Source organism: Podarcis filfolensis (genome assembly GCF_964270895.1).
Source record: "Podarcis filfolensis genome assembly, chromosome: 4".
NCBI lineage: Eukaryota > Metazoa > Chordata > Lepidosauria > Squamata > Lacertidae > Podarcis > Podarcis filfolensis.
Window position 1 is genome coordinate 103,750,559 of NC_139607.1, and position 21,712 is coordinate 103,772,270.

Below are 21,712 nucleotides of genomic sequence, written 5' to 3' on the forward strand. Positions count from 1 at the left end.
TGCGCTTCCCCTTGGGAGAACAGGAGGCTGGACTCATTGGGCCCCCTTTGGCCTGACCCAGCCTGCTCTTCTTACGTTGAGAAAGAGAGAGAGGTTACAGGTAAGGTAGTCGAAACAAAATTAAAAAATTCCTTCCAGTAGCATCTTCCAGTGTTGGTCTCTGAAGGTGCTACTGGAAGGAATTTTTAAATTTTGTTTTGAGAGAGAGGTTGTCTGTTTGTCTGGACTCTTTAGGACGGGGCGGGTCCGGCTTGAGGAGCACATGAGGGCCCCCAGCCCTCCCCATGTGGCTCTCCAGACTGTTTTGGGCCAGCTCTGTGGGGCAGGTCCAGGTGGGGTGGAGGCCACTCTTCCCAAGTCCTGGCACCCGGCTGACGGGCCCCTGGAGGACCTGGAGAAGGACTTTGCCTGGGGCTGTGGGTGCAGCAGGAGGGTGTGTGAGTGGAGCAGCCCTGGGTGCCTCTGAGGAGACCTGTTTGTGGGAGATTTGGGGGATATCAGGCAGGAGGCGCCTCCTGGCAGGCGGCTGATAAAGGCGGACCCTCCTGATAGCTCCGTGGAGGAGACCTCAGCCTCTGGCGCCAGGAGCTTCTGAGGGGGAGGGCATTCGCTGCCTGAGCAAAAGGAACGGGTGGCACCAGCCAGGAGAGGTGGGGGCTCTGTGTGGGTTGTGGGGCATCCGCCTGAGGCATGAGAGCAGCAGCAGCAGCACCCAGTGGCAAGCAAAACAATTCTGGATTATGAAGAGCTTAAAAAGACATTCAGGAGTTCAATCTTTTAAAAAAAAACCAGGCATTTTTGCTGGGCTTGGTACTGAGTGACATCCCTAAGGATAAAAGGAATATATTCCCTTAGGCAACTGCAGCAGCCAGAATTGTAGTGGCAAAAAACTGGAAAACCGATAAAATACCAGAATTATTAGAATGGAGAGCCAAATTTCTTGAATTCGCGAAGATGGCAAAATTAACAGCATCAATTAGAGGCTGGTACTCTAAGGGGCAAGCGAACAGTGGGGCAGGCCTTTGCCTCTGCACCCCACTGCGAAACCCTCAGGGCAAAGCCAAGGTCCTCTAAGCGGCAGGCTTTGGAGAGGTTCGAGCAGCCCTGGAAGAAGACCCCCACCCTCAGCCCCCCCCCAGTGCCAAGTATGGAGGGAGAGCAGCTCCTTTACTTCACATTGCTGCCTGGCTGGTCATCCGCGAGGATCACATTCGCTTCATTTACTGTCACTTTGCAGCATTTCTGCCCCCCTCCCCACCCCCCACAGGCCCTCTGGGTGCATTTCAGCTCTTAGCTGGGATTCCTACATGGGACCCCTGCCAACTCTGCCATTCTACGCTCCCCAAAGCAAGCCCCACTGCCAGCCCCCCAAATGCACCCTCTCCCAGTCACATCACTGAATGTGCAGTCTGCCATCCTGTCCTTGCAGCGGTCAGTTACCCCCCCCCCCCATGGACCTAGGACAGACTGCCCCTGCACCTGGAGGTTCTATAAGGACGGAAGAAGAGGTGGCTGGATCAGGCCACTGAGTCCATCCCTTCTCCCGTTCTCACAGGGGCCAAGTGGTTGCCTGTGACGTAAGAGCAAAGCTCTTCCTGGAGTCCCGGTGTCTCCCTTTCTCATTTAGCAAAACAAAGGAGATGGTGTTGGACTTTCGGAGGAAGAGAGAACTAGCCCCGCTGGACATCAGGGAGGGCTGTGTGGAGTCTCTTCCTTTAAATTCCTAGGAGTTTATCTCATTGAAGACCTTACTTGGAAAATAAATACAACCCAGGTGGTTAAGAAAGCCCAAGAGAGACTCCATCTCCTCAGAGTCTTGCGAAAGAACAGTGTAAATCAACATTTGATGATCTCCTTCTACCGGTCCACAATGGAAAGTGTCCTTTCCTACTGCATCAGGGTGTGGTACGCTGGTTTGCATCAACTGATAGGAAGTGCCTACAGAGGGTGGTGAATACAGCACAAGATATTATGGGCTGTTCCGTGAATCCACTGGATGAAATAGTGGAAGAACGTTGCCTCAGAGTGAGGAAAATACTCAGGGATGATTCACACCCTGGCTGGCACTTTCTTGATCTCCTGCCCTCAGGCAGAAGATATAGAAGCCTGATTAGTCGCACCAACAGGGTAAAGAACGGCTTCTATCCATGGGCTGTTAGGCTGCTGAATGAAAAGATGAAAACAACAGGGCAACTGAATTTCGGGTTTGGGGAATTAAGACTAAGAGTGGGGGGTGCTCGTGTAATCTCACTGTACAGTGGTACCTTGGGTTACATATGTTTCAGGTTACATACGCTTCAGGTTACACACTCTGCTAACCCAGAAATAGTTTAAGAACTTTGCTTCAGGATAAGAACAGAAATCGTGCTCTGGTGGCGTGGCGGCAGCAGGAGGCCCCATTAGCTAAAGTGGTGCTTCAGGTTAAGAACAGTTTCAGCTTAAGTACGGACCTCAGGAACGGATTAAGTACTTAACCCGAGGTACCACTGTATACAAGTTGTACAAGTGACAATCAAGTATTTCAATTTCAATTTCTACATTCTTCAGTTGGGTTCTCCACACATCTTTAAAACAAAACAAAAAAAATTGTGACTTTAAAACAAAACAATTTTTTATTTTTTTGAAAGGCCTTTTAGAGCAGCCCTCCCTGCTCTAGAATTCTAGGATCAGGAGGCGCCTTCTTCCAACTTGGCACTCCGAAGTTCAGCTGAGTTAGACCTGCAGATAGAGACCCATCGAAGCCAAGGCAGCCCCCCAGCCTGCGGCTGTGCCCCCCTGAGCCCCCCTCCGGCCCCCGATCGCCCCCTGGGAGGGAACCCCGCCCCGCCCCCCGCGGCTCCGCTTTCCCTCCGCAGTCGCTCCGGAGTCCCCGTGTAAACGGAGTCACTCCGCCTCCGCCGCTTCCCTTCGGGGCGCCTGGAGAGAGAGAGAGAGAGAGAGGGAGGGGGGAAAACAACCCCCCTCTTCCTCCCCCCCCCAACCCACGAGGCGCCGGCCACGGCCGCGCGGAGGTCTCTGCCCCGAGGCGCCCGCCTTCGCCCCGCTTCCCTCGCCGCGCGGCAGCGGCAGCATCTCCCCACCCGGCCGCCAGAGGCGCTCTAAGCGCCTCCTCCTCCTCCGCCGCCGCCGCCCCTGTCGCGCTTAGGCATGCCGGGAAACGTAGTCTTCCTGCCCGGAGTCGGCGCGGCCGCTCTTCCGCCTCGCCTCCCCATTGGCCGAGCCGGCGTTCGAGGCGCGCTGATTGGCGGCGGCGTCGCAGGCGCCCAAGTTTGAACCGGGGAGGCGGCGGAGCGGAGCTCGCGGGGAACCAGCGGAGGAGAAAGAGGCAGGTAGGGGGGGGAGGGAGCCCCCCATCTGAGCCCCCAAATATATCCTCAGAGTCGCGGGGGGAGAAAGAAAGAAAATATCCCGCTCATAAAAAGTTTATTAAAAAACATCCCGGGGCCAATAATAATAATAATAATAATAATAATACCCTGTGGTTGCAGGATGGAGGGAGGGGGCCTGACCCATGGCCTGGGTGGAATTTGTTGTTTAGTCATGTCCACCTCTTCGTGACCCCCTGGACCAGAGCACGCCAGGCCCTCCTGTCCTCCACTGCCTCCCGCAGTTTGGTCAAACTCATGCTGCTAGCTTCAAGAACACCATCCAACCATCTCGTCCTCTGTCATCCCCGTCTCCTTGTGCCCTCCATCTTTCCCAACATCAGGGTCTTTTCCAGGGAGTCTTCTCTTCTCATGAGGTGGCCAAAGTATTGGAGCCTCAGCTTCAGGATCTGTCCTGCCAGTGAGCACTCAGGGCTGATTTCCTTCAGAATGGAGAGGTTTGATCTTCTTGCAGTCCATGGGACTCTCAAGAGTCTCCTCCAGCACCAGAATTCAAAAGCATCCATTCTTTCGCGATCAGCCTTCTTTATGGTCCCGCTCTCACTTCCATACATCACTACTGGGAAAACCATAGCTTTAACTATACGGACCTGGATGGAATAGGGACTCTGAAATCCTCAGGTCCTCAGCTTCCGGCCCCCCACTCCAGCTGCCAAACCCAGCTGTTCAGCCCTGACAAAGGGACCAGGCTAGGGGGTGTCAGAGGGAATTTAATTTTATTATTACAGTCACAGACCAGTTCTGGCTCACTTACAATGTCAGAAAAATAATAAAACACAACAGGAATACATTGGGTTGCAATTGGGTATAACGGAGACAATTCGGATACAGCGGCAGTTTAAAATCTTGATCATTAAAATATAGCCTAAAATTGTCATTTAAAACCTTGATCATTTTGGTAGTACAGCTTGTTCCCTAAGTTTTATGGCAGGCGCACAGAATTTGGCCACCCTTAGCGTGATCTCTAGATGAGACCGTGGAAGAGCAAATGAAGGGGCCAGGGACCCTTCCTGGACAAGGGATACGTAAACATTGACATGTGTGAAGTGGGAGCCTGCAGGACGGACAGGGCCATGTCTGGATCTCACACGCCTTTTCTGTGATGATTGGATCGTGCTGTGGGAAGAGGCCATGTGCCCTTTGTTCTGGGCTGCCTCTTCCTCCTGGTCATCATCATTTTTAATTTGTATACCGCCTTTCTATCTTAGGCGGTTTACAAGCTGAAGGAACAAAAAATGTACATCCTATAACAATCTAATGCAATACAAAAATGTGATTATAAAACAAAACTTTAAAATAAGCAACCTACATCAAAAAAGTAACATTCAACCATTATTAGAATAGTATAAAATAATAGGTAAAGGGACCCCTGACCGTTAAGTCCAGTCGCAGACGACTCTGGGGTTGCGCACTCATCTCGCTCTATAAGCCGAGGGAGCTGGCGTTTGTCCGCAGACAGCTCCCAGGTCATGTGGCCAGCATGACTAAGCCACTTCTGGCGATCCAGAACAGCGCACGGAAACGCCGTTTACCTTCCCACTGGAGCGGTACCTATTTATCTGCTTGCACTTTGATGTGCTTTCGAACTGCTAGGTTGGCAGGAATAAAATAATAATATCAGCATATAAAAGTTAAACAGAAATCCCCTCGACAGTTACAATAAATAATTTCTAAGCTATAATCAATAAAATCGGCAAGCCGCAGTACATAAAATAATACAATACAGGTTGGGAAGCAGAGACTAGACGGTAGAGCAAGGCAGGTGGGAGGAGGCCAGAACTCTTCCTGGTTTCCTTTGCCACAGCAATAAACAATCTGGGTTTCCTAGCCGCTGTTCGGCTTCCATTTGCCTGGCTGCCGTCTCTTGTTTGACCCTGACTCATTCTGAGCCCTCAGGGAGAGACCCTAGCAAAGTTGGGGGACAGTTTAAGTACCACCCCCCAAGATTTTGTCCTTATCAGGATTATCATTGCTGCTGATTGCATGTTCATCTTCCCAGGGAAAGGATGGGGATGTGATGAGGGCTTCTTTTGCACCCAGGTTGCTAGAGAAAGGGCTGCATTCGGAATCACTTAGTTGAAGGGGCCCCCAAAGGTTGCCTAGTCCAAGCCCCCTTACAGTGCGGGAAGCAGAGCTAAATAATCCCTGGCAGGGGGCCTCCCCTCCCTGCTTTAAAACCAAGGAAGGAGAATCTGCCACTTTCCAGGGGAGCCCCTTCCCCAGCCATCAGAGCAGCTTCCCTCTCTCTCTTTTTTATTTTTTTTTATTTTCAATGCAAAATTACAGCAAAAATTACAAACATTGAATCCAAAACAAAACAGTACAAACAAGAAAAAAACACCCAAGAGAAAAAAGAACAAAAGAACAACACACATTACAAACAAAACCATATCATCATTCTAATGTAATCATTACTTACATATACACATCTTGACTTCCTTCCTTTATTCTAAGACTTCGAAATTTTTACTCTTTCTAAGTTGTGTTTAATGTAGATTAACAAAGCAGTTTCCCTCTCTCTGCTGCCCCCAATGATAAAAGGTCGGGAGCCTTACACAAAAATATACACAAAAACAATATTGAATCCACAAAATGGGATTCTCTGAATCCTGTGACACCCCCCCCCCCCCCGTTCCTTGAATTTTCTTTTCAACTGCAGCTCATTTCTACTCCAAATTATTTTTCTAACCTCAAATTTCCTGTACTATTTCTAAAATTACAAGTGTTCTTAAAATTCTGCCAATGTCTTAACCTGTGTGGTTGTGCCCTCTTTTGCTGGGGGCTAATTTAGCCCAGCTCTGCCCCTTCTGTGACAACGTTTTGGTCTTTCCCCCTAGAACTCATCTCCTTGCCATGCCTCAGAAGAAGAAAAACTCGAGGGCCGGCAACAAGAACTCGGTCAGAAGCAAAAAGGTGGATGCGTTTCTCAAGGATTTTAACCGGGAAGGTAAGGTGCTCACTTACTTGCCGGACTCAGGGGCGCTTCTTCTGCTCTGAGCTTCATGCCAAATGAAACTGTCACTCTCGTGACGCCATTATACGCATCTCGGGGGCACTGGGGGCACTTCTGGTCGCCTCGCCTCAAAAGGGATATTGTAAAGGGCACCCAAAATGATGAAGGGGGAGGCAGCCACACACACACACACACCCTGAGCTACAAAGAAAAGTTCCTGAATTTGGGACTTTTTAGTTTAGAGGAAGAGGTGATGTGATTGGAGGATGGATGGCGGCTAACAGATTGAGGCTGAATCCTGACAAGACAGAAGTACTGTTTTAGGGGGACAGGAGGCGGGCAGGTGTGGAGGACTCCCTGGTCCTGAATGGGGCAACTGTGCCCCTGAAGGACCAGGTGCGCAGCCTGGGAGTCATTTTGGACTCACAGCTGTCCATGGAAGTGCAGATCAATTCTGTATCCAGGGCAGCTGTTTATCAGCTCCATCTGGTCTGCAGGCTGAGACCCTACCTGCCCGCAGACTGTCTTGACAGAGAGGTACATGCTCTAGTTATCTCTCGCTTGGACTACTGCAATGTGCTCTACGTGGGGCTACCTTTGAAGGTGACCCAGAAACTGCAACTAATCCAGAACGCGGCAGCCAGACTGTGGACTGGGAGTGGCCGCCGAGACCACATAACACCAGTCTTGAAAGGCTTATGTTGGCTCCCAGTATGTTTCCGAGCACAATTCAAAGTGTTGGTGCTGACCTTTAAAGCCCTAAACGGCCTCCGTCCTGTTTCCCTGAAGGAGCGTCTCCACCCCCATCGTCCTGCCCGGACACTGAGGTCCAGCTCCGAGGGCCTCCTGGCAGTTCCCTCATTGCGAGAAGCAAAGCTACAGGGAACCAGCCAGAGGGCCTTCTCGGTAGTGGCGCCCGCACTGTGGAACGCCCTCTCATCAGATGTCAAAGAGATAAACAACTATCTCATGTTTAGAAGACATCTGAAGGCAGCCCTGTTTAGGGAAGCTTTTAATGTTTGATATTTTTTTTTGCTATATTATTATTAATAATAATACACTGTTGGGAGCCGCCCAGAGCATATTAAATTGTTGTTGTTGCTGCTGTTGTTGTTAAAGTTCATAAAAATCCTGCATCATGGCATCCCATGGAGCTGCCATGTTGGGAGATTCAGGACGGAGAGTTAGACTGTGGAACTCCCTCCCACAGGAGGCAGTGCTGGCCATCAACTCAGATGGCTTTGAAAGAAATCCTTGGAGGAGGAGAGGGCTATGGAGGGCTCCTGGAAACCGTGGGGCAGATTGGGGAGAGGGCTGCTCTCGTGTCCAGACCCTGCTTGCTGGTTTCCCATGAAGGGCAGCTGGCTGGCCACAGGGAGAGGAGGAGGCTGGACTTAGATGGGCAGGGCTCCCCTTACGGATCCGGAGCCCCTCTCTTCCTTGTGCCTCTTCTCTGCTTCCTCCCTAGTCAAGTTGCGCATCGACCGCATCCGGATGGAAGAAGAGGTTCTCCTGAAGGAAATCGACAACATGTACGACATGGAAATCTTCCGCCATCCCGTGGCCCTGAGGGACATAAACTGGCTCAGCTTCTACGGTAGTTTGCTCTGACATGTGCTAGGCATGTGAAGGGGGCGGAGCTTGGTTTGGGGGGGTGAATTTCTGGGGTCTTGTGGGGTGCAGGTGCTTCCAGGGGTCCTGAGCGCCTGAAGCTTTCGCAGAAGATCTGGTCTGCGCAAGAGCAAAGTGAACAGGGAAGGAGGCCTTGGGGAGGTGGCAGAGGAGAAATATCTTTCTAGCCCTCTTTGAATGTCTCTAAAGTTACCAAGAAAAACATCCATTCAAAAGTATGTATTCTGACAAGAATTACAAACTCAAGTAGAGATTACAAACTCTTAACAGAGAACACAAACTCAAACTCATAAAGATATGTGTAACACAATAATTCATTACAAAGATTTTCTCTTTTTCATTTGACAATAATGTTGATCCTTATAATTTATCAGCTTGCAGACTCAGTTTCAATCATAGAGCAGAAGTCAGAAGTCAGTTATGGATTAGAAGCCAGGACAGGGCCCTGTTTTGATGTATTCACCTTCATCAGCTAATTTTTAAAAGGTTGTGAAAGTTTGAAGACTTTTGGATAAATATATCCCGTTATTTTCTACGTTTCTCAGGGATAACAACTACTGGCTTCTAATTGTCAGAATACATACTTTTGAATGGATTAGTTTTTGTTACTGTTGACTATTGACTTGTGAGTAGGGACCACTCCCACTACTGAAACTTACACTGGCCTGAGTTCTGGGTGTGCTTTTTTCTTGGTATGTTTAATAACAAGAACTCCAACTTATTTAATCTAAAGTAAAGTTGGCACACTAATTTTGGCTCTCCCCCCCCCCCGCAAGGCGCACTGTTCCATTGTCTCCCCCCGAGGCCAACCGATGCCAGTGAAAAGCAACTTGCCCTGATTTATTTAGAAAAGTGTTTCTGTACTGCCACATCACAACCTACACCCAGGCCTTTGGGGCTAGAAAGCATAATTTAAAATAAAGCAAATAAATGCAGATGATCGAAACACAGAACAGCTGCAAAGACTTGCTGGCTCAAAAAGGGAAGTCAGTAGCGAGGGGGCCTCTGCCGAATCTCTGCTGGGAGAATGTTCCTGTGCAGGAGAGGCAGTGTTTCATAGTGGTTAGTGCCTAGGACCTGGGAGAGAGCAGAGTTCAAATCCCTGCCTGGGGCCTTTGGCTCAGCTGAACCTGCCTCACAGGGTCATGAGGATCAAACGCTGGAGCTCCTTGGATAAAAAGGCGGGTTATAAATGTCATGGGCGGCACAGGCCCTTGAAGCTCCCAGCGGAGGCCACTCTGCAACACAGGCAAGGATCTTATCCGGATCCCTCCTGCGTGGCATGTTGCACTAAGAAATCCCACCCCCCCTTCTCTCTGGCTGGTTGCTCAGCTCTTTCCCTTGCAGAGGATATAGCTTCAGCTGTTCTTTCTCCTTTGGTGGTTGCCGGTTGTGTTCTGATCACGGCGCTTGCTTTCTCTCTAGGTGTTGGAGGATGTGAGCAAGTCCTGGAGAAGGCCGTCTCGGTAGGTGCCCCCCCCATCACCAAATTCCAGGTGGAACTTGCAATGTTTTCCCCCAGGCAGCTTCCTCCACAAAACTGTTAGAATTCCTTCTCCATGATTGCAGTCATGGGATTTTTGTCTGTCACATGACGGTGTATGTTTTGACTCCACAAAGTAGGAAGTGACGGAAACAGGATGTTTGTGTTTCTATGTTCCGTGAAGTAGGACCATTGTTCTTTTTCTCTTTGCTGTCTGATGCTAGAGAGAGAGGGAGCCATGTTGCAGTGCTCTGTTTGTTTATATGTAAATAAAGTAGATTAGCCAAAATGCTGTGTCAAAATGCTGAGGTCTGTCACGCAAATTGCGCAAATTCTGCAGATCCCTAAGTGTGCCGGTGTCTGTGGGCATCGGTCGCTGTGATGTTCGGACTGAACAAAGCTTATGAAGCTCCTGAATGATTGAACAGGAGGGAGGGAACATGCCAGTCGGGCTGGTAACTCTGCCAGGGTCCTACTCGAGTGTAGGCCTCCCTCCCTTCCTTCCAGTGTATTACACAAGTCTTCTGTCTAATTTCTCAGGTGGACTTGGACATGCTGGAGATCACCAAACTGGCCTCTGAAGCTATTCAGACCCCTCTCAAAACGGCCAGGAAAGGTCAGTGAAGGGCCGTTTGGGGGCTGGAGGGCCAGAGCGGTCTCCTCATGAGTTTCCCTGTCCTCCGCGGTGCTGGTGAATGGCAGCTCACGCTCCGTGTGCCTCTTGTGTTTTGAATGTCTCCCAGCCAAGAGAGCCCGCCAGGCCGCGGAGACCATCAGCGAGGAGTCGGGGCCGTCTTCTCCTCTGCCTGCAGGCAAGAGGTCCAGGCAGCAGAGCGAGGATCCTGCGGCCCCCCAGCCGGGAAGTGAGGCTCTTCCGCAGAAAGCAGGGAAGGTGAGGCTCAGGCAACGGGGGGGGGGCACCCTGACATACCTGCCGACACCTGGGAGACTTCCTTGAAAACTCCACTCCATAGAACTGTGGGGCTGGAAGGGATCCCAAGAGCAGTGCCAGAAATACGATAATCTTTATTGTCATTGTCCCATACAGAACAACGAAATTGAAAAAAAAAATCTACATAAGACATTCAAAACCAACGATCCTACTATCCCATCTATCCCAACCTGGTTAGCACCCTAAAAACTCTGATAACCCATTTTTAAAATACAATATACTCCCACAGAGACTCCTTACAATGCGTTTAAAACCAAAATCGCTTTTGGGTAGAAACTGTTTCTCAGCGGCTAGTCCTAGTCTTTATAACCCTGGACCTTCTTCCAGAAGGCAGAAGCTGAAAGAGATCATTTCCGGGGTGCGCACTGTCCTGCGCTATCTCTGCAGCTTTCTTATGGCACTTGGAAGCGTATATTTGATCCAAGGTGGGAAGAGGGCACCCAATTATTCTCTCCGCAGTCTTTAAAACCCTGGACAGTGTTGGTTTTTCCCTGACCGTGCAGCTCCCAAACCACACACACAAACCATAAGTTAATACCCTCTCCACAGTACAATGGTAAAATGCCATCGACAGGTCCTTTGAGAGATTGTTTTTCCGGAGGAGTCTCAGAAAATATAACCTCTGCTGTGCTCTCTTCAAACTGAGATATGTAAGCTAGGAGCCAAATGGTACCTTAAATCTCCTCTCCTACAATACCTAATAAAAAGGCTTCTGGTTCTTTAACAAAGGTCACTGTAAACATTTCTTTCATTTCATTATAAATCATTCCCCAGAAATTTTTAACCATCTTACATTTCCACCACACATGGTAAAACGTACCAGGGTGCATTTGATTTAAATCAAATTGATTTAAATCACTAGTCAGTAAGACTTCATTTAAATCATATATTTTTTTACAGAAAGACTCATTCTTGCTGGTATAATCTTAATATTTTTGGAATAATAAATTTTCAGAGTAGTTTTTACAGTTATATAAAAAAATTACTGATGCAGTTATACTATTAGAATTACATAGACAGATGCCGTGTTTTTCGCTCTATAACACGGACCCGACCATAACACGCACGTAGTTTTTAGAAGAGGAAAATCCGTAGGCATGCCACCCGTAGGCATTCCCTCCATAACACGCACAGACATTTCCCCTTACTCTCTAGGAGGAAAAAAGTGAGTGTTATGGTGCAAAAAATACGGTAATTATGAAAGGATTGTGAGGTTTAATAAGCTAACTGTTTATATTTGGACAACTTTTCTGCTGTACTTTATTGGAAGGAGAAAAGTAATCATTTCCTTAATAACAATTTAAACAATTTATTTAACTAAAACAAAAACATGATAGCATATGTATCCATGTTTGTTAACTGATGTGGTTAAACGGTTTTTTAAAAAAAAACCCACACACCTTACACTGAGTTTTAGCACGCATGAAAAACTAAAAACAAATCCTTATTTCCTGAAGAATAGCCTTTGTACTATACTGTAACTTAAATAAATAAACTATCTTTAGATTTTTCCTCCAAAAGCATTTTATTTTCAAAATCCAATTTAAATTATAAAAAAGCTGATTTTTTTTAAAAAAAATTTATTTTAAAAAACCCATTGATTTTTATCCACCCAAAACATACCCATATATTTCTTTGCATTTCCAACACTTAGTAGATCCTGTTCTACACAGCTTTGTGTACCATTTGACATATCACAGACTGCAGCTGGTAAGATTTATTTTGAACAGCTAAATATGCTAATATTTTATAAGGCAAGTATGGGTCCACAATATATGTTCACTAGGGATGGAGAGAATTCAGTTCTCTTCATTTCTCATTTTTCCCTTCTTAAATTCTGTTTCCACATTTTTGCAGCATATATATATATATATATATATATATATATATATATATATACACACACACACACACACACACACACACACACATACATACACACACACACATTTTTGCTAGTTTAACCGGGGTTAGGTACCACCTGCACATCATTTTCATATAATTCTCAATTTGCGGCTTCTGCATTTCAGGCAAAGGCGTCGGCCCGAAAGCCCAGGCCTCCGTCAGCCAGGTCTACTCGCTTCAGCAGAAGGTAAGGGCGGGGCGGGGCTGGGCAGGTGGCTCCCTCCCAAGAGACCCTCCCTGTCCCGGGCGTGAGGTCGCTTTCAGGACCGCCAGCCTCAATGCGTCTGGAGAGGGACCTTGAAGGCCACCAGCCACGGTGGCTCCCTGGCTGGAGGCAGCGATTCTTCCGGGTGCCAGTGTCTGGGAATCGCGGGAGCAGAGAGTGTTTCTCTTGCGTACCTTCCAAGCGCCCCAGGAATAATAATAATAATTTATTATTTATACCCTGCCCACCTGGCTGGGTTTCTCCACAGCCACTCTGGGTGGCTTCCAACAAAGCATTAAAATACAGTGGTCTGTTAAACATTAAAAGCTTCCCTAAACAGGGCTGCCTTCAGATGTCTTCTAAAAGTTGTTCTTCTCTTTGACATTTGGTGGGAGGGCTTTCCACAGGGCGGGCACCACCACCGAGAAGGCCCTCTGCCTTGTTCCCTGTAATTTGGCTTATCGCAGTGAGGGAACTCCCAGAAGGCCCTCGGAGCAGGACCTCAGTGTCCAGGCAGAACGATGGAGGTGGAGACGCTCCTTCAGGTCTACTGGGCTGAGGCCGTTTAGGGCTTTAAAGGTCAGCATCAACACCTTAAATTGTGCTCGGAAATGTACTGGGAGTCAATGTAGGTCTTTCAAGACCGGTGTTATGTCGTCACGGCGGCCGCTCCCAGTCCCCAGTCTAGCTGCCGCATTCTGGATTAGTTGTACTTTCCAGGTCACCTTCAAAGGTAGCCCCATATGGAGCACATTGCAGTAGTCTAAGTGGGAGATAACCAGAGCATGCACCACTCTGGCGAGACAGTCTCCGGGCAGGGAGGGTCTCAACCTGCGTACCAGATGGAGCTGGTACACAGCTGCCCTGGACACAGATTTGACCTGTGCCTCCATGGACAGGTGTGAGTCCAAAATGACTCCCAGGCTGCTCACCTAGTCCTTCAGGGGCACAGTCACCCCATTCAGGACAGGGAGTCTTCCACACCTGCCCACCTCCTGTCCCCCCAAACAGTCCTGTCTTGTCAGGAAAAGGGGACGTTCCGTTTCTTTGCACGAGATCACGGCGGCCAGTTTGTATGCTGCGCTCTCCCCCACAAAAAAGCGCTTTTTCAGGGCGATGATCTCACACAGCCCCCAGAAGACGCATGTCCTGGTTTAGGGTCTGAAAAAGTTGGGCGGTGTGCCCTTGCCACGATGCAGCGATTGGGCTCCTCTTGGAATTTTGCATCCCCATGGCTCTCTTCTTCTTTTTTTTAACAGGGGAAGCAAAGTGAAGTTTACCACCCCGGCTGGACAGACAATCCAACAGGGCCTGACTGTGGCACCCACTCCCAAGTTTGACCCCAGGTGAGCCCTCTCCCTGCCCACCTGGGAACTGAGTGTGCATTGGGAGGGGCCAGGCTCCGAGAGCTGCTGCGGTCGAGGCTCCAGGGGGGGGGGGCGCACACACATACCCCTTGCTGCCCCTTTTTGGCTGGCTGGCATTTGTGGGCAAAACTCCTCTTCCAGGGTGATGGCTCTGGGCTGGGCCTTCTTGGCTTGTTTAACATTTATTTCATGAAATTTACAGGGATGTTTTTAGCGGGTGCCGGAAGAGGTAGGGGGGAGACACCTACCTGATCTCAAGAGGCAGGGAGTTCCAAAGGCTCCGTGCTGCCATACTAAACGATTGAGTTTATCTTAAGGACTGCAGATACTTAAAAATGTTAGCAGGATTGCTATATGGCTTATAATGTAGTGTGATTTAAGGTGAAAAAGATGATAAAATGGATTGGAAAAACGTAATTAGATGCAATAAAAATAGGGGGAAATTGGAAACCAGGTGGTGGGGGAAGAGTCTGAGGGATTTAAGTACAGTCATACCTCGGGTTACAGACGCTTCAGGTTGCATTTTTTCGGGTTGTGGACCGCCAAAATCGGAAGTACTGGAACGGGTTACTTCTGGGTGTTGGTGGTCGCGCATGCGCAGAAACGCCGAATCGCAACCCACGCATACGCAGACACGCCGCTGAGGGTTGTGGACGCTGTGGGTTGCAAACATGCATCCCGCACGGATCACGTTCGCAACCCGAGCATCCGCTGTAATCCCAGAAGTGTAGAAAATGAAAATGATCTGAATGTATAAGAATATTCTTTTTAAAAATGGAAATAGAACATAAAAAAATAATGTGCTGATCTCTGAGCCCAGGTGTCGTCTGCTGCCGAGGCCTTGCAAGAAACGAGGGAGAAAGAGGAGCGTAAACCTGTGACAGAAGCCCTCAGGGGCGCAAGGAGCTCTGAGAATAAAAAGTTCCATATAACACACACACACCCTCCAAAAAAACCTTTCAACCAATCAGATGTTACTTACCCCAGATTCCTTGCAGGCTGTGTGGGAGAGGCAAATGCAGGATTCCCTTTCTTTATGCATTCCTTGCAACCCCACCAAGCGGAGACGAGAGAGGCTGCCCTTGTTGTGCCTGTCATGGCAATGGGCGCGCCAGGGGAGCTTCTCACGCAGCCTTCCATGTATCCTCTGCAGCATCTTCAAGACGCCCGGCCTGCGGACCCCGGCGGCGCACGAGCGCGTCTTCAGCGTGTCCGCCAACGGGAGCCCCCTCGCTGACAGCAGCGACGTCATCATCACGCTTCCCTCCGGCCGAGGGGAGGTAAGGCCCGGATCCGCGCCCTGCAGCGGAGGAAGCCCAGGACCAGGGGAGACGGGAGTGTCGGGACGGGGGCGGGCACAGGTGCCAGGCGCTCGTCATGGTCCCTAGCGGGCGGCGACAGCTGCTTCAGCCGGCAAAGAGTACCGTCGATGGCCAGAGGGTCTCTGCTCTGACTTCGCGGTCGCAGGCAGTAAATGCTTCCGAATCCCAGTTCCTGGGAACGGCAGGAGAGTTGCTCTTGCACTCGGATCCCATAACGGGCATCTGACTGGCCTCTGTGGGAAGGGGGTTCTGGGTTGGATTAGCCCCCAGAAGGGTCATCGTCTGACGTCCTGGAACCTCCAGCGCCAGAGGCAGTCTACCTGGCTTCCTAGGGGGATTTGGCTGCTGTGGGAACAGGGACACTGGGCACGATGGGCTTGATCCAGCAGCCAGGAGGCTCTTCTTAGAATCATAGAGTTGGAAGAGACCACAAGGGCCATCGAGTCCAACCCCCTGCCAAGCAGGAAACACCATCAGAGCACTCCTGACATATGGTTGTCAAGCCTCTGCTTAAAGACCTCCAAAGAAGGAGACTCCACCACACTCCTTGGCAGCAAATTCCATTGTCAAACAGCTCTTACTGTCAGGAAGTTCTTCCTAATGTTTAGGTGGAATCTTCTTTCTTGTAGTTTGGATCCATTGCTCCGTGTCCGCTTCTCTGGAGCAGCAGAAAACAACCTTTCTCCCTCCTCTATGTGACATCCTTTTATATATTTGAACATGGCTATCATATCACCCCTTAACCTCCTCTTCTCCAGGCTAAACATGCCCAGCTCCCTTAGCCGTTCCTCATAAGGCATCGTTTCCAGGCCTTTGACCATTTTGGTTGCCCTCCTCTGGACACGTTCCAGTTTGTCAGTGTCCTTCTTGAACTGTGGTGCCCAGAACTGGAGACAGTACTCCAGGTGAGGTCTGACCAGAGCAGAATACAGTGGTATAGGTTCATGCGCTTTGGAACGTGCCCACCTCGTTCTTTCGGATCGGCGGAAGAGGCAGGATGCTTCCCGCCCGCTTGGAGCCGTTCATTTCTCACCTGCCAGACTTCCTTCCAAAGCCTTTCCCCTCGAATCCCAAGCGGCCACATGGAGTAACTCGCTTCTCCTCTCGCCCTGCCCAGAGCGTCTGCATCCGAGCCAGCGAACTCTCCACCACGGACCTGCGGCGCTTGGACTCGGAGGTGCTGGGGAGGGTGAAGAAACTCTCGGTAAGTCTCTGCCGGTGGCGGGTGGGCCGCCTCGCTGCTCCTGCCTGGAAACCCCCCACCCCCTTTCCCAGGATCCTTCCTCCCTTCTCTGTAATAATAATAATAAAAGTAATAATAATTTATTATGTATATAAATAATTTATTATTTATACCCTACCCATCTGGCTGGGTTTCCCCAGCCACTCTGGGCAGCTTCCACAAAGACCAAAAATACACTGAGATGTCACACATTAAAAGCTTCCCTGAACAGGACTGCCTTAAGATGTCTTCTGAATGTCAGGTAGTTGTTTATCTCTTTGACATCTAATGGGAGGGCGTGCCACAGGGCTGGTGCCACCACCGAGAAGGCCCTCTGCCTGGTTCCCTGTAGCTTTGCTTCTCGCAATGAGGGAACTGCCAGAAGGCCCTCGGAGCAGGACCTCAGTGTCCGGGCAGAACGATGGGGGTGGAGACGCTCCTTCAGGTATACTGGGCCTTTGAGGCCGTTTAGGGCTTTCAAGGTCAGCACCAACACTTTGAATTGTGCTTGGAAACATACTGGGAGCCAATGTAGCTCTTTCAAGACCGGTGTTATATGGTCTCGGCGGCCGCCCCCAGTCACCAGTCTAGCTGCCACATTCTGGATTAGTTGCAGTTTCTGGGTCACCTTCAAAGGTAGCCCCACGTAGAGCGCATGGCAGTAGTCCAAGCGGGAGATAACCAGAGCATGCACCACTCTGGCGAGACAGTCCGCGGGCAAGGAGGGTCTCAGCCTGCGTACCAGGTGGAGCTCTGGAGGGGGAACGGCCTCCTCTTGAGCTGGAAGAGCGCAAGGGTTGGCGGAAGAGGGTGGGATCCTGCCCTCGGCTTCCTCCCAGCCCATTCCTGATGGGGGGAGCAGATTGCAGATTCTGCCCTGGAAGCGTTGCCTTCCTTCCCAAAGGGAGGGTGGGATTTAGGACGGAGGAGAGGAAGGACTTATTCATGCAGCCCAGAGTTTAACTGTTAAGCAGTTGGTCCCTTACCTTTCCCGCCCCGACCTGGCCACAGTGATCCATGTGACGGTCACCTCCAGGCTTGATCATTGTAACTCGCTCTATGCGGGGCTGCCCTTGAAGCTGACCCAGAAACTCCAGCGGGTGCAGAATGCTGCAGCGAGGCTCCTCACGGGGTCTCTGCCATGGGAGCACATTCACCCAGTGCTTTTCCAGTTGCACTGCCTCCCGGTGGAGTACAGGGTCAGATTTAAGGTGCTGGTTTTGACCTTTCAAGCCCTTCACGGCCTTGGACCTATGTACCTATGGGACCGCCTCTCTCGTTATGCCCTGCGGAGGACCTTACGGTCTACAAATGACAACACCTTGGAGGTCCTGAGCCACATGAATAGCTACCGTATTTTTTGCTCTATAAGACTCACTTTTTCCCTCCTAAAAAGTAAGGCGAAATGTGTGTGCGTCTTATGGAGCGAATGCAGGCTGCACAGCTATCCCAGAAGCCAGAACAGCAAGAGGGATTGCCGCTTTCGCTGCACAGAGATCCCTCTTGCTGTTCTGGCTTCTGGGATTCAGAATTTTTTCTTGTTTTCCTCCTCCAAAAACTAGGTGCGTCTTGTGGTCTGGTGCGTCTTATAGAGCGAAAAATACGGTATATCCCCCCCCCCTCTTTGTACCATTCTTCCATTTTATATTCACCCAGCCCCTTCCACTTCCTTGTTATAATATCTCGTGCAGCTGTTGATGATTTTGTGAGCAAGTTCTTCATAGCCTGCAAACCTTCCACCCCGTCGTAAATGGATAATAATAGTACCTCTGGTCCCTTTGCCCCCCAAAACTGTACATATTTACACCCCCACCACATGGGAACATGAGTCCTGAGAGAGTTGCTCTTACGCTTAGCTCCAGCTTGCAGCTTTCCCATGATGGGCCACTATGAGGGCGGCATGTTGGGCTGCATGGGCTATGGGCCTGATCCACCAAGCTCCTCTTCTGGTGCCCTTATGGAGCCTCCAGGTCCAGGGGCAGTCTATCTGGGTCCCTAGGTTGACAAGGACACTTGGCCACTGTGAGGACAGGATGCTGGACTCGATGGGCCACTGGCCTCCCAGTGGGCATGGAGCCGTCCCCTTTTGCGGGAGGGGGCTGGGCTAGATGACCCCTGGGGGTCCCTTCCAATGACTCTGTGGTTCCTGCCGGGGGGGTGGAAGAGGGACGTTTGGCCGCTTAACTTCCCTCTGCTTCTTCCTCCTTCCAGACTCACCTTGCGCAGCTCTGCAGCAGCGTGCAGAAGAAGTAGCGTCTGGCCCCAAGGGCGACTGGGAAGCTGGAGCTCAGGGCTTGCTGGCGACGCGGCTCTAAAAGACGCCGAGAATTTGAGTCTTCTGCCGCTTCCTATTTAATAAGGGGGGGTCAAATCCAGCCCAAAGTCCCCATCTCAGCCAAAGTTTTATCAGCATTTAATGTCTCCCCCCCCCCCAAGGGAAGCCCCCTCGTCTCTTTCTGCTCTTGCAAGACGCAGGTCAGTTTTCTGCATCCTCGTCTTTTGACTGGATGGGCAGAGGGGGGTGCAAGGCGCTTCCTCCTCCTGGCTGCTCCTGGCTGCTCGCATGGGGGGGGCGCCTCTCTGGGGCCTCTCTCCCCTACGGATGGGGGTCAAAGTCCCGCTTGCCACCCCTGCCAAGGCTTCTCTGAGTCTCCGTGCCTCTTCCAAAGGCAGCCTGGCCAGAGTCCTTAACCTTCTGCCGCTGCCGGTCCTTTGTTTTCCTTTTTGGGGCCAGGGGGTCCCCAGGCAGAGGCCGTCCTCATTCCCCTGGGGGGGGGGTGCTGGACAGGAGCCTCCCAGGATAAAGAAAAGGATTCTCATTCTGTCTTTCTACACGGTTATATTGTTTGCAACTCAAGTAAGAGCACATTTTGGAACATTTCTGCCCTTTCGCAGGCTCCTGCTGAATCCCTCTGAACCCTCTCCCCCCTTTTGCCTTTCTGTTTTGGTGTATAGAAATACTTGATTTGTATGGGGGTTTTTTTCCACCAGGTCTTAGCTACTATGTTAATTTAAATGCCATGTCTGGTGTTTATTGGCTGAATAAAGTTGTCCCGTTTTTGTTCATATTGTCCAGGTTGTTTTTATTGAGCGAGCCCCAACCCTCTAGGCCTGGGGTGGGAGTCCCACCCCCCGGAGGGCAGGAGGATCATCTAGGGGGCTCTGGAGGCAGCAGTGGTGACCAGGGTTTGGAAAATAATAATAATAATAATTAATAATAATTAATTTTATTTATATCCCACCCTCCCCACTGAGGCCGGGCTCAGAGCAGCTAACATCATAAAACATTAAAATACAGTGGTCTGTTAAACATTAAAAGCTTCCCTAAACAGGGCTGCCTTCAGATGTCTTCTAAAAGTCTGGTAGTTGTTTTTTTTTCTTTGACATCTGGTAGGAGGGCGTTCCACAGAGTGGGCGCCACCACCGAGAAGGCCCTCTGCCTGGTTCCCTGTAACTTGGCTTCTCGCAGTGAGGGAACCACCAGAAGGCCCTCGGCACTGGACCTCAGTGTCCAGGTAGAACGATGGGGGTGAAGACGCTCCTTCAGGTCTACTGGACCGAGGCCGTTTAGGGCTTTAAAGGTCAGCACCAACACTTTGAATTGTGCTTGGAAATTTACTGAGAGCCAATGTAGGTCTTTCAGGACAGGTGTTATGTGGTCTCGACAGCTGCTCCCAGTCACCAGTCTGGCTGCCGCATTCTGGATTAGTTGTAGTTTCCGGGTCACCTTCTAAGGTAGCCCCACGTAGAGCGCATGGCAGTAGTCCAAGCGGGAGATAACCAGAGCATGCACCACTCTGGCGAGACAGTCCGCAGGCAGGGGGGGGGTCTCAGCCTGCGTACCAGATGGGGCTGGTAAACAGCTGCCCTGGACACAGAATTGACCTTGACCAAGCCACTCTCACAGTCGGAGCCTGGCCCCTGAGCCCTTGCGGCAGAGCATCCCAAGGACCCTCCTGCGTATCTCCTTGGTCTTGACGCTGTAGATGACGGGGTTGAGGACTGGAGGGAGGAGGAAGTGCAGGTAGGACAGCAGCAGGTAGACCTGGGGAGACGCCTTCCTCTTCTTCCCAAACCTGTGGATCATGGAGAGGCTCAGGAGCGGCGTGTAGAAGAGGAGAACGGCGCAGAGGTGGGAGACGCAGGTGTTGAGGGCCTTCAGGCGCTCCCTCCAGGTGGCGATGCTCAGCACGGTCCTCAGGATCAGGCCGTAGGAGAGCAGGATGAGGACGGAGTCCAGGCCCAGCGTGGAGAGGAGGACAAAGAGGCCGTAAGCGCTGTTGGGGCGAGTGTCCGAACAGGCCACCTTGAGGACGTCCGGGTGGACGCAGTAGGAGTGCGAGAGCGCCTTGACCCCGCAGTACTTGAGCCTGCGCAGCATGAAGGGCAGAGGCAGGTGCAGGATCACGGCCCGGAGGACGATGGCCAGGCCCATCTTGGCGATGGCGGAGCCGGTCAGGACGGAGGCGTATCTCAGAGGGTTCCAGATGGCCATGAAGCGGTCAAAGGCCATGGCCAGCAGGATGGCGGACTCCGTGACCGAGAAGGTGTGGATGAAGAAGAGCTGGGCAAAGCAGGCCTCGGCCCTCACTGCCCCGGAGCGCAGGAGGAAGACGCTGAGCATGGAGGGCAGCGTGGAGGCCGAGAGCGCCAGGTCAGCCAGCGCCAGCATGGCCAGGAAGAGGTACATGGGGGCACAGAGACCCTGCCCTGCGCGGATGGCGGCCAGAATGGTGGAGTTGCCCACGAAGGAGACGAGGTACATGGCGCCCAGTGGGAGCATCAGCCAGCTGTGCGCAGAGCCCAGTCCAGGGATGTCTCTCAGGATGAAGATCTGCAGAGTCTCCTCGCCCTCCGTCCAGTTGGAGAGTGACATGTGCCTCTCGTGTCGCGCCTGGGGATTCAGAGCAGAGGGGAAACATGGCGGAGCTGGAGAGGAAATCCTGCAGAATCAGGCCAGGGGTGCATCTAGACCTAGAATCATGGAAGTGGACAACTGGAGGGGATCTCAGGGGTCCTCTAGTCCTGCCCCCTGTGAGGCAGGAAGCACAGCTTAAGCATCCAAGACAGATAGTAGTAGTAGTAGTAATAATAATAATAATAATAATAATAATAATAAATTTTATTTATACCCGCCCTCCCCAGCCAGAGCCGGGCTCAGGGCGGCCAACACCAATAAAATCACAGTAAAAACATAACAGGAAAAAGGAAAATCAATTTAAAATACAGGTTAAAATGCAATTTAAAATGCAGCCTCATTTTAAATGTGGCCGATAAATCAAGAC

At 50.8% G+C, this 21,712-nt stretch overlaps 2 protein-coding genes across 2 annotated transcripts; one reads left to right on the plus strand and one right to left on the minus strand.

The window, feature by feature from the left end:
- The first annotated feature begins 3,221 nt into the window (after window positions 1-3,221).
- On the plus strand, window positions 3,222-19,495 carry CDCA8 (cell division cycle associated 8). The gene is made up of 11 exons (XM_083610138.1): window positions 3,222-3,329; window positions 6,224-6,333; window positions 7,808-7,936; window positions 9,397-9,437; window positions 9,995-10,070; window positions 10,198-10,346; window positions 12,437-12,498; window positions 13,776-13,862; window positions 15,037-15,163; window positions 16,323-16,409; window positions 18,639-19,495. The coding sequence occupies exons 2-11, from the start codon at window positions 6,240-6,242 to the stop codon at window positions 18,678-18,680; spliced, it is 894 nt and encodes a 297-aa protein (XP_083466264.1). The 5' UTR covers window positions 3,222-3,329; window positions 6,224-6,239; the 3' UTR covers window positions 18,681-19,495.
- An 833-nt stretch (window positions 19,496-20,328) lies between these two features.
- LOC310761853 (olfactory receptor 51G2-like) lies at window positions 20,329-21,303 on the minus strand (the record flags this gene model as incomplete). Its single annotated transcript, XM_083612050.1, has 1 exon — window positions 20,329-21,303. One exon carries the CDS (start codon window positions 21,301-21,303, stop codon window positions 20,329-20,331), a length of 975 nt encoding a protein of 324 aa, XP_083468176.1.
- Between the last annotated feature and the right edge of the window lie 409 nt (window positions 21,304-21,712).

What these genes read in the sequence shown, in the direction of transcription:
- CDCA8 (XM_083610138.1), top strand. Translation starts at nt 6,240, where the DNA reads ATGCCTCAGAAGAAGAAAAACTCGAGGGCCGGCAACAAGAACTCGGTC. An exon ending in CAAGGATTTTAACCGGGAAG is followed by an intron (nt 6,334 to 7,807) that starts GTAAGGTGCTCA and finishes CTTCCTCCCTAG; the next exon opens with TCAAGTTGCGCATCGACCGC. An exon ending in TTCCCTCCGGCCGAGGGGAG is followed by an intron (nt 15,164 to 16,322) that starts GTAAGGCCCGGA and finishes CGCCCTGCCCAG; the next exon opens with AGCGTCTGCATCCGAGCCAG.